This window comes from Rhododendron vialii, chromosome 2a (genome assembly GCF_030253575.1).
Source record: "Rhododendron vialii isolate Sample 1 chromosome 2a, ASM3025357v1".
In the NCBI taxonomy this organism is placed as follows: domain Eukaryota; kingdom Viridiplantae; phylum Streptophyta; class Magnoliopsida; order Ericales; family Ericaceae; genus Rhododendron; species Rhododendron vialii.
Genome location: NC_080558.1, coordinates 5,562,955 through 5,575,898, shown reverse-complemented (window position 1 = coordinate 5,575,898; position 12,944 = coordinate 5,562,955). Strand labels below are relative to the sequence as shown.

General features: G+C 36.7%; 1 protein-coding gene across 2 annotated transcripts in view; it reads right to left on the bottom strand.

The window, feature by feature from the left end:
* Positions 1-1,965: 1,965 nt before the first annotated feature.
* Positions 1,966-12,944, bottom strand: part of LOC131317616 (uncharacterized) — a 31,713-nt gene continuing 20,734 nt past the window's right edge. The window contains exons 1-4 of one of the 2 annotated variants that reach the window (XM_058347149.1): positions 6,000-6,160; positions 4,640-5,120; positions 3,672-3,749; positions 1,966-2,455 (exon numbers count right to left, since the gene is read on the bottom strand). In XM_058347149.1, coding sequence (XP_058203132.1) covers positions 2,345-2,455; positions 3,672-3,749; positions 4,640-4,951 — 501 coding nt within the window. In that variant the 5' untranslated portion in view covers positions 4,952-5,120; positions 6,000-6,160 and the 3' untranslated portion in view covers positions 1,966-2,344. Of the gene's footprint in view, positions 2,456-3,671; positions 3,750-4,639; positions 5,121-5,999; positions 6,161-12,944 lie in introns of those variants that run through there. The other variant, XM_058347148.1, reaches the window with a different exon arrangement.

Here is a 12,944-nt window from a genome sequence, read left to right as displayed (position 1 = left end):
GCAGAATGTGATTTTAAGGGTGCTCGCAAGAAATTAGCAAAAAAAATGATCGGGAAAGACTTGATTTGAGCAGTTTTTATTTGAACCGTTCAATAAAAAAACTGTTCAAAACTGTTCGGATCAAGCCCTTCCTGGTCATTTTTTTTGCCGATTTTTTACGGGTACCCTTAAAATCACTTTCTGATCACATTGAACGGCTTGGATCATAAAAATTTGATCGGGAACTATGAGGTATTTTTTTAGGTGTTTTTTTGGGTGTTCCCGGAACCTCCCCGAATATATATATATATATATATATATATATATATATATATTTATTTCTTATTTTGAAGTCATGTTCTTAATAATGATTAAAGGCATGATTTTAAAAAAATTGTCCTCTAGTTTGCCCACTAGCTAGTTTGTTGCCCAGTTGGAACAAGCCGGCCGCGTTAAATGCAAGTTTGATGATTAACACACGTTTTAGACTTCTTGATGTGATGGTTTAAGGGGGTTCTAGCTAATTAATGTGAAGATGTTCTGGTGTGTGGATCGACCTTGTTCAACCTTAATTATAAGCTTGCCCCAGTGCCATTGAATTATTTCTTGGTTCTAATTAGTAGGAATACTTCTAACAAGAGATTGACTTATCTACGAAAGAGTCATGATTCCCTTATTTCAAATCCTCCATGTTGAGATGAGCGGTCAATTCGACCGCTCGACACAGCTGCCAAACATCAGATGCTTGGCAGCATCTCCCATAATAATAAGATAGATTAAGTGCTCTTTGTAGTTGATCATTTCATTCTCTTCCATCTTCCCATTGAGGCCTTCCCCGTCTAGTTGAATGAGTCAGAAGCCTAATTTTCAAGTGGCCTAAAAATTTGAACACTTAATTTTTTTACCATATTTTTTAAAATATACATAGCCTAAAAAAATCAAGTGTTTCAATTTTCAACCCGTTTGAACCAGTGCAAAGATCTTAATTTTCTGATCATTTTATTCTAAAAGGTCATAATTAATTTTTTGACTTTAAGGCTTTCAATGAAAATCCTAAAAGAACCATGGAAGAGAAAAATCAATCTTATATATTTTTAGGCTGTTTATATATCAAGAAATTAAGTATGACCCTTTGGAATAAAATGATCAAAAAATTAAGATCTTCGAATAGGTTCAAACATATTGAAAATTCGAACACTTAATTTTATTATCATATTTTTTAATATATAAACAGCCTAAAAAAATCAAGTATTTCAATTATCACCGCCATAAATGAATTGGAGAGTCGGTTCCTATTCAAAGGGTTAAGATTTTCCCACGACGATTATCCTCTGCAAAATCATCGTGCAAAAATCTCCAGTTAATAAATTACCTTCTAGGTTTTAAAGTAATCCGCTGCGAAAGATTAGTCAAACCTACCAGCATTCCGCCTGAAAATTGATTGTAACTTGTCATGAACACAACTTAATCTCACCCAAGAGGAAACCCCACTTGGAATCTGACCTGAAAACTTGATATCACAGATCATCAATCTTGATAAATTCCAAGCCAATTAACTGGGAAGATTACCCGTAAAGGAACATTACTTGTCATCAAACTTGACAAGTTGAACAGCATGCAAATACCGGCCGGAATCTCACCGGAAAGTGGTTGTAGAGCTGAAGCGTTCACAAAGTGATGCAATTTGACAGCGATTCCGGCACTTCTCCGGCGAGATTCCTCCAAAAAGCCACAACCCTGGTTAGTCTCCAGCAGAGAGACTAGCTAGCATTAAGGAACGAAGAGACCCTTACATAATACAAATTAGCCAATATGCATGCGATTTTTCCTCCCACCACTACATTTGGGCGTAACGGTTTTGGAAGGCCAAAACCGTTATGTATCGGCCATATATATTACTTTATGTAGCGGCCAATTTTTAAATCCTTGTAGGACCCTTTCTTTTGCACACCACATTAGCATATCTGGAACATGTGGCATACATCATGGCAAGAAATAAATAGCTGTAAGGAAATTCGATTATCTATCAAGAAAGTGATACAATAGTACTACAGGTCATTTATAACCAAAACAATATGGCAAAATCCGAAGAGTCTTAAAAGCTCAAATTATCGAGGTTCAAAGGCAATAAACTTCGGCACTGAGTGAATGGCTGCGGCCGTGGAGTCGATGTCTCAAATAAAAATATTGCCTCGGAAACAAATACTAATTGGATAGCGAAGAATCCAAAGTCGTCTGATAGTACACGTGAGTTCTACGATACCGTCCTTAGATTCGTGCATGTATGTCGAATGACTCCGAACACATCTATGCCTCCAATCAAGTTTACCATATACTCGAACACCCGGCAGGCCGGCACTTCTTGTCACATAATAGTACAGACGTTGCTGGTACAGTAGATCTTGGCTGCGTTCAATGCAAAGTCAAGCGCGTTCAACGATACTTCAACCACTCTGGGCGCAAGATGCCTCCATTGCTGAAAATATAATCACATAAACATTACGAACACATAATACTGCAAGAAATTGCAACCATGAATATGAAGCTAGCTTGAGACCAAATTTTTTTGACAAAATACACCAGCGGGAATTTCACAAATGAAGTATTATAGTGTGCAAGCAGGAAACTAACAATCTGGACAACTTCTCTAGCGAAGATGAGGTTTTTTTTTTTTTTTTAAATCAGCAAAGAAAGTTGCCATATCAAGATGAGTTTCAAATTCATCAAGACCATCTCTTTGTGTTTATTGATTATGTCGAACGTTATTGTTAGTGTGGATAGAGGTTGAGGCTTGCGTTTAAGATTGACATAAGATCGCTTCTTTGTGTTTATTGACTGTCGTTAGTATTGGGTTTGGTTGTAGATCATTTTCTCCATTTTTGGATGGAAATTGGAAGTGCCGGACTTTTTATTGATTGCAATATTTGATTCTGATTAAAAAAAATAAAAATTTCATCGAGACCATTGTACCCTTCAGATTGTAGCTCTCTCCATCGTTCAATTATCAAAGCAATTTCTCACAACCGACACGATTGAGTTGGCATTGTCGTTTCATTCAAGTAGCTACCAACTTCAATAATCAAAGTTCCACTCCAAAACGCATTATATATAGAGAGAAAAAAAGAGTTTTTATTTCTTTATTATTTTATTGGTACAGTTACATACCGTACGGCATAAGATTTCAACTAGTATGACACTGAAGGGTTATCTATTTAATCCGCGAAGATAATTTATGTAAAACTCCAAGAAAAAAAAAGGTAAAGTAGGTATATGACAAGAGCGCCCAGGGAAAATATATGCATCATAGCTAAACTAAAGAGACTAAGGCCTCGTTCCGCTAAGAAAAATAAATATTTTGATTATCTTTCGAATTAAAAGTGATGTATTATGAGAGAATGATTACCATTTTCGTAAAGCAAAAAGTAAGTACTTAAAAAATACGAGCCTTAGTGGTATGGGACACAAATTTTACTATTTTAGTTACTAGACACCGACCCTTGGGCTCCTTTTACTATTTACATGCATATGATACTTATAACGCAATACCCGGAATCCTTCCTGCGCGGTATTGTACATTGGTACCATACCCGGAACGTTGGTACAACGTAATCTTCTGGGCCTAAGCCGAATTACGTGCAACTCTAACAAGCCGAAAAGGAAAAACACCCAGCGAGTTGGCAAAAGGTACTCACCGGTTTGGGTCGTTCATGAAGAACAACAGCATTTGTTGTGGATGTTGGTTCTTCAGTAATGGTAACAGATGAGCTTGGCTGAAACAAAACACAAAACAAACAATCACATGAAGGCCACCATCTCTGAACAAAGCTATACTTATACATTGACATAATGAAATAAAAAAGTTAATAGATCTACAAATTCATTATTTGGCTCCAATAATGAGTATTCATGGCCGCGAAGAATTACTTCTGACCGCAGAAAATTACTCTTGGTCTCGAAAAATTACTCATAGCCGTAAATAATTACTCACAGCCGCCCACGAAGAATTACTCTTGGTCGCAGAGAATTACACTTGGCCGCTAATAATTACTCTTGGCCGCAAAGAATTACTCCTGGCCATGAAGAATTACTCCTGGCCGCAAATAATTACTCATGGCCGCATAAAGTTACTTTTGGCCGCGAAAAATTAGTTAATCATTACAAAATAAGAAGACATTACAAAAATAAAATAAAAAATAAAGGTTCGGACTTTCTGAATGGAGTGTTAGATATCTGTTTTAATTTCTGGAAAGTATTTGAGTAGTCCAGAAATACTATGTGGTATCAATATATTTGCGTTTTAATTTCTCTAGAGTGGGTCACTTGAGTCTTTTGACCCTACTAAATTGAAAAATTGCTTAAAATATCCATCGATTTTACTGATTTTTGACATTCTTAACACCGTAAAATATCTTAAAATGTATATTTACGTACCCAGCAAAGTTAAAATTGTTCCTTTATCTATCAAATTTAAGACAATGGGACTTCAGTTATAGTTAAGTTAATCCCATTGTCTTAAATTTTGGCTCCACCCATGCTTCTAGGGCTATTTTTCTCACATACATCTGTTTGTTACGTGATTTGCTGGTAGTATCATGTGAACAATGCCACAGGATACTCGGGCAGTATTGAATAATTAACCGTTAATTCTTGCTTCAATTACCTCGGGCTGGTTCGAACAAGTAGCAATCCCTTGCATTCTCTTGGCTTCCAACAAGGCATAGTTATCCAAGAACTGGGAATGGTGATGGCTAAAGTCGTTGCGTTGGAAACAGTTTGAACATATGCAAAACAAGTCGTTGCCGCTGTCAAAGCATACGGAGCAAGTGAAATACATGTCTGGGATGAACTCACCACACCCGCCACAAAAGGGCCTCCCGCTTTTGATTATGTAGAAAAGAGCCATAACTTCCATGAATTCTAGGGTTCCATTGTTGTTGTTGTCGAGTTCTTTGAAAAATTGGCTACTGCCCATTTTTACGTGGCCTTTGTCCCCACATAAACCCTAGAAATTCATGGAGACTCACTTTCCCATCGTTATTGTTGTCGAGTGACGTGAAAAGATCCCCTGCTGCTGTTTTTATGTCCGATGAGCTTTAATCGTAGTAGAGTTTGGCAGTCTTGACCAAATCCTCCATCGTGGCCTAAAACAAAAATAGAGAAGCATAATTCAATGTAGAAACATCCAATCCAAAAGCTTAAGCTATTAGGTGGAGAGGTTTAACTTATATGAAGTGAGATTACCCATTTCATACGCAATACGCAAGCAACGTGAGATTTGAGATTTTATGTGTCCTTAACATCCCCATCATTTGCAATGTGTTTTGAGGTCTGTTGCGTGTAATCTCTCAAACCAAATGAGACGGTTGGAGTATATTTTACACTTTGGTCAGATTATACATCGATGGTGTTTTGATTAACGAGGGCAATCAAAATTTAACTAAACAATGGATACGTACGTGACTCCTTATTATGTGTGCAGTCCAACCCAAAACAAACAGCTCTTACGAATAGGTCTTAATATTATTGAAATGCTGCAAATTTAATTCAGCTTATAATTGAGTTTGTATTTATTACCCAGTGCATAATCTGATTATGTGGTGTGGACTAAATTATTGGTTTGTTGTTCTCGTTCTTCTTTTTTTAATATTTGTTAGATTTCCATCATATTGTATGACTCATTATTAATCCATCTGGACGAGATAATCTAAAACACAAACAATTACGGCCGAAACCAAAAAAGCAGTTCACCAACAATTGTCTTTACTATTGCCTTATCTGAACATATTGTTATTATATTGTTAGATTCCTTTTGTCATGACAAATAACTTACTCCAAATGTGGTATAGACACCAACCAAGTAGAGATTTGTATTTATAGTACCAATGCAACCTCAGTCAACCTCTATCGATGTACTCTTATCGAGTTTTAACAATAGTTCATGTTCACTTTCGCGAGAAAAGAATAGTACATCTAGTACTTATCGTGGCATAAAAACATGTCTTTTATTCAATAGAACTTACACGTTTATCGAGACTACGAACCACTCCCGAAGTGATTGAAAGTTTGTTACCCTGCAATCGGAAAGTGTAGCGGAAATTAAATCTTCTTGACAATATGAAAGAAATGTAACGAAGAACCGTACAATTGCTGGAGGAAAATTATAATTAACTAAGTGATCGATCTTGAGATTACCCCAATCACATGAAAATTATAATTCATGTGAAATTCTTATGCACCTTATCTGGAGATTATCAAGTGGTCCAAGCCTCACCCACGGCGGTGTCCCAATATATTTCTCCACAACACATTTATATGGATCCGTATGTTTAGTTATGGTCCCAGTACAACTTTGTGGTGAAGAAGAGTAACAATGCCCGTGAGCACCCAACAGATTTGTTCCTTAGTTGTGGGCTCAATATAAACGTGTTGAGAAAAATGTGAGGTCAAATTAACGTGTGTCCAAAACCACTAAAAAGGTGAACTCCTTAATGTATGTGAGTGCAAGCTTTCTTTTGAAAGGCAATTTTTTTTTTTTTTATTAATCTCTGAAATGGTTACGAATACTAATAGGAACATGTAAAACGGCATATTCCTAAGCTAAGAATAATCATGTATCCTGTCCGAAATTTAAATCTTCGATTGACAAGAAATCAACCAAGAACACCCATTAAGACAAAGCTCACACCCATTGGAACAAAGCTTATACACCTAAAGAGCAAAGCCCATAAACCTAATGGGCCATGCCCAAACCTAAAAAAAAAAACAAAAATAGAAACCCTAGCTGTTGACCACTGAAGATGGATCGGATCTGCTCGCCATCACCACTGCTTCGTTGAGACCAAACAAACAACCAAACCACCACCTGGAAGCTCTCCAGGCGGTGAGAGACTAGCTATGCGAGGGCAAGCTTGGTGAGAGAAAATCCTATTTTTAACAAGGACGAAGATATATACGGATGGAGAGAATATAAGTATTAGTGTTAAGAAATGTATATGATTGAAAGTGCAAGTGTGTGTATATATGTAGGAAAACAGATGTACTCAATACATAGACTGTAATCGTGATATGTGCGCTATGCACCCATTTTGTTGTACTACAAATATAATTTTTGCATGCATTTTAGCCTGGCAAGCCTATATATGTAATCTAAAGTAGAGGTGAGTGTGTTGACTTTGTCCACGCGTATTGGTCTCCCAAGTGAGAGGGAGTCTCATTGTCTTAAATAGCGGTAACGGATTGTGCAGCGGTAGCGAGAATATGAATGATACGTAGCGTGAATTGATTGTAGGGGACGTGAATTTTTTTAAAATTATTTTTGGATCCAGAGCACATGAAGTGACCGTAGCGGCCACCTAGAAATTCCCAACATGAAGTGACCGTAGCGGCCACCTAGAAATTCCCAACATATATAAACAGAGCTTTGTTTGCTCATCAACGGTTCTTAAGCATCCAATCACGGGCAGGTCATTATCGAGATAAACCTAACATACTCATATATACGTTAATACAAGTGTTGGTCCAATATTATGAACAAAAATTCTAACTCCACACCCATATACACGTCCATACTCACAATAGAGGTGGAGCCCGCACACTCCACCTCTATTGTGAGTGTAGGTGTGTAAATGAGTATGTAAGTAGGTGTGAAAGTAGAATGATTGTATTATGAATGCTCAAAATGACGTAACCAAGACCGCTCAAAATTTAAATGGTTACATCAAGAGGTACTATTCCCTCCGTCACATTTTTTTTTGTCCATTTTTGTTATTCGTGTCGTTCTTTAAACGTTTATAACTCTCAATTTATAATATTTTTCATAATTTTGAAAATTTTGTATTATAATCTTAATTGAGAACTATCAAGCAAGATCTATAATACATATTTTTGGAGATTCATGTTGAAAGATAGAAGAGCATGGACACCAATAAAACGTAAAATGGCTATTCAAAATGCTATCGTTTGTACTTTAGCCAACCACTTTTTTCCTCACCTCTACGGCAAAGGTAGGCATTTTATCTCGATTTGATAAAAATAATATTTCCTCTGCCCATAATGTTTGTTCTGTCTGCAAAATATGAACGTAAAAATAATACAATTTTTGCAAGAAAATTTTAATTTTTTTTCAACAATTCACTAGATATTGATGAGTTCTTTTAATTTATAAAAAAAATTAAATTTTTCTTGAAATAAATGCATTATTTTTTAGTCCTCATTTTACGGACCGAACAAATATTTTGAAACAGAGGTAGTACTACTTCAAAAAGCTGCCACTTGTGTAGAGGAGAGGAGGGGTACATATTTAGAGCAAGTGCATCAGAGTAGGCAAAGTACATTTTTAGGCATTTTAAAGTGTCAAACACACAAAAATAGAGTGTCAAACACACAAAAACACCCATGCAGCAGCTTAGGTATATGCACAGGTAAAATGAATTTAGCTACAGTGCTTAGGCATAAATACCGAAGAACAATTCTCTAGGTTTTGATTATTTTATTCTTTTTGTGGTCCTTTTTGCACTTTCTCTCTCTTCCCTAATTGATTACTCTTATTTCCCTTACTTCACCACATAATGAACTAATAATATTATATTTAGGGATATATAAAATAAAGAGTATTGGTGTAGTGTTAAAAGAAATGTGGATAGATAAAATAAAAAATAGGATTATTCACCATTTTTCTTTACCTAATGACTGATAAACTTGCTCTTAGAAGGAGATAAAGTATTGCAAGAGGTTAAAGAAATAATTCTTTATTCTTTACCTTTGCAACACTGGCTCGCTTAGGCTCCGTTCCGGAAACAAGAATAAGTACTTATTTTTTAAAAAGGTAATTTCAAGCTTAAAAATTATGCGTTTACGCAAATTATTTTCCTATCAATATAGATCTTGTTTGATAGATCTCATTGAGATCTTTAATACGGTGCAAAAAAAATTGCAACATTATTTTTCATTTACATTATTTTTGAGTTTGAAAATGTGAAATAAGTACTTATTTTTTAAGAAGGTGTTCTGGAACGGGGTCTTAAAGTGCCGAGGTTTTTTAGTAAATGTATAATACCTAAGCTAATCCCTAGGCGGCTGTAGGGGTGTTTTCAATACTTGGTTCTCTACTTTACCTAAAAAGTAAGATATATAGAATCTAGTGCTGTTGCCCTAAGCGATTGAAAACTGACACAAATATCAAAAAAGAACCAAGAAAATGGGACGGAGGGAATGTATCATATATGCACAATATATGTGACTTTGTAAATGTGTTTGTATGCTGGAGTACGTGAAATCAATCTCTCTCCTTCCATCGGGTATCAGGGCATGGGTGATGGGCCAAAATTTCAACGAACTGATCACGTCTCTGCAAATTAAATGCCAAGAAATTAAAAATGAAGTCCATTGTCGATTATTGCGGCCCATTCCTACGATGCAAATCTGCTTAATTGAAATGTGTGAGAGGGCTCAGATGTCTATCAATGTCCACAACATTGTGAAAAAGGTCCCTGCAGGAGAGGGGGCAAAGAATAACAAGAAGTTGTCTAGTGAGATTGAGGTAGGGGAACAATAAAGATCATTCCACGAGCTACGAAAGAGAACAACTTGTGCTCGTTCCAAGTGAGAGAAGAAGAAGAAGACAACAAGTGGTTCCCAATCGACGCAGGAAAATGTGAGCCTTTGGTATTTTTAATAGTCCCGATATATCATGGTGTAACGGTATGAGAGGCCAAAAAAATAATAAATAATAAATACAGTCACGATTTTGTTAACCATTGTTACTAATACCCTTCGTTTGGGCACCAAATTAACAAGCCTGGGACAAGTGGCATACGTCTTGGCCAGAATTAGCATATACTGAGGATGATACAGTAGTACAGATTGATAACCAAAACAATTCCGAAAATCCAAATACAGTGTTAAAAGTTCAAATTATTCAGGTTCAAGGCAATTAATAAACCTCGGCACCGAGCGAATGGCTTTGGCCTTACAGTAGATGTCTCAAACAACTGTATTACTTCGGAAACAAATAATGAGTTACAGATGAATTCAAAATCATCATGTGCAAGGGAGATGCTACAGATAAATCCAATGTTTCATCGGTACAGTAGGCACTGGCTGTGTCGAGTACAAAGTCTAGCGCTTTTAACGCGATCGTTTATACCACTGCCTCAGCTGCTCTGTGCGGAAGTTGCTCCCATAGCTGAAAACATAATCACGTCAGCAAATATGAACATGCAATATTACATTGGTGCTAAACACAATTTCAATCATGCGCACTGACTTGATTTGGAACAAGTGAAGAAGTGAGATGATCAAAACTGATTGTTCTGCCTTTCTTGGCATCTTCCTCCAGTTCTTTTTTCTAGTTCTTAGATGTTTCTTTGGGCTGTTGCTGTAGTTTTTGTTGTTTCATTTGTCTGTGACCTTTTTTTGTAGGGGTATGCCCCTCTAGTTTTGGTTATTAAGATTTTACCGAAGTTATTACTTAAATAGTACTCGAGAAGGACTATAGTCAGTTTAGGGTGTCGCGTACAGGATTTAGGGAAACAGGAAGTTTCTAACACCATTGATCTGGAAATTACGTGATATAAAGGGTTAAAAATTAAATTAGCTAACACATGAGATTTTATCACCTTTCCCAACCAAGCCCAAAAGGAAAAACACACAGGCCAGGGAGTTGGCAAACGTTCTCACCGGTTGGGGTTCACGAGGAGCAACATCATTTGTTGTGGATGTTGGAAGTTCAGCAATGGCAACAGATGAGCTAGGCTGCAACAAAACACAAACAAACAAAACCATTGTGAAGGCCACAGTCTTTGCACAAAGCCAATAAAGATACATTGACCATAATGGAAAACAAACCCAAAAGGAAACACACTCAGAGATCGAGTTGGCAAACGTACTCACCAGTTGGGGTTCACAAGGAACAACATCATTTGTTGTGGATGTTCGATGTTTTTTTAGCATAGAGAAAGAGGTTAATGGAACACTACCTACGGCTACAATGGATGGTTGAAAATCAGCAACGGTAAAAAATGAGCTAGGCTGCAACAAAACACAAACGAACAACCACTATGAAGGCCACAGTCTTTGAACAAAGTCAATACAGATACATTGACCATAATGGAAAAAAAAAATTTAAATAGAAGTACGAATTTATTATTACGCTCCGATAGTGATTGAAAAACATTAAAAACTGGAGAAATTAGAAAATAAGTCAAAGGTTTGAACTTTCTAAATGTAGAATTAGATAAGTGTATTAATTTTCGAAAGGTTATTAAGTAGTCCCTAAGTACTATGTATTATCACTACGTGGTGCTCCTGATAAATGAAACACCATAACATACAAACTGTGAATCAATCCCTTATTTTTTTGCACGGAAGGCAATTGTAGGTAGAACTTTATATCTAAGCCAACCTGATCTGGAGTTTGTTTCGTCGTTATTGATCAATGAATTTATTCCACACAACGGATTTATGGTAAAACCAAAATCCATAAATAGAATCAATTTATCGGATTTTTATAACAAATCTATGAAAATAAAATGCGTATTCTTTGATGTGGCATAAGTCGAAGAGTGTTTCCTAAGTTTGTATAGGCTACCTGCTCAATTTTGGTCCCAGTTTAACTCTTCAGTTTTGTTTCAAATTAGTCCAGGTTCAGTCGGTGTTGCTCAGTCTAATGTCTACTGCTATTTGTTCCGAGCTCAGATTAATTGGTGATCTCAGTACTTGTTTTGCTGCATATGATGGGGACTCAGGGAGTTAATTAATCTTCATTGATGTGGCAAAGGGTTATTTTGAGGGCATAGTCCAAAATCAGTTCATAGATGGCCAAGTCGTATTGCTACCACTGATTTCAAAGCCCAAGTCTTGTTGCTGAAGGTGCAGTGATAGGCACAGAGATACTGGGGAAGGTGCAATAACATCAAATGCACATGGAGAAGGTGCAGTCTCAGGGGAAGCAAACAGAGGAAACGGCTTTGGCTATGAAGAATGGGATGAAGGATGGAAAATCATATGCTCAAGCAGCGATAGGCACAGAATTTGCGAAGGAGAAGGTGAGGGTGAATGCAAAAAACTCTTAATATGAAACCTGTGGGCATTCATTGGCTCCTGTTTAGAGTGGTATTGCAAAACTTCAGAATGAGATGGAAGTGGACTCTCTGATCAACCATTTTCATTCAGAAAGGGTGTTTGATATTCAGATCATTAGGGGTTTACGGGGAAGACTTATTTTAGTTACGTTCAATAGTAAAGAAGAGAGAGAGAAGATGTTTAACAAAAGATGGTTGGATATATAGATATGGTTTCAGGACATTAAAACCTTTTAAAGGGGAGGCAGGGGAGGGGAAAGGCTAGCCTGGTTGAGCTGCTATGGTCTTATGTAGTCCCACTTCATGGATGGAGTCAAAATTTATTAAGGAGAATCAGAGATAGCCGGGGTGCGCGCTTTTGTTAAATCTGATAAAGATACCTCCAATCTTATCTCTCTGGATAGAGGAAGAGTTTTATTGCAACAGAAATCATGTCCAAGATTGATTCTAGGATTAAGGTGGAGATAGGTGGGGTGTCATATATATAGTTAAGTTGATTGAAGAGGATATGCAGAGATGCACGTCTGTTCATCACCATATTCAAAGTTCTGGGAGTGCAAACACGACCAGCAAAGGGGAAGAAGATGATGAGGTGATGGAAGAGAGGTGGTAGACAACGGAAAAAAAAGAGTAAATTGTAAATTCGGGGATCGTGATCAATATGGTTCCCGAATGTTGTAGTTGCTGCCGCCGTTCAAGATGCAATATTTTTGCATTCAATTACGAGATTTCTTTTTTGGTTTACAAATTTTCGTGACTCGAAATACAAAAGTGTATATGGCATGTTAGATCATTTTTGGTTTACGAATTTTTGTGACGCGAAATACAAAAGTGTATATGGCATGTTAGATCATATTAGGGAATGTTACGTTACCAAGTTTTCTA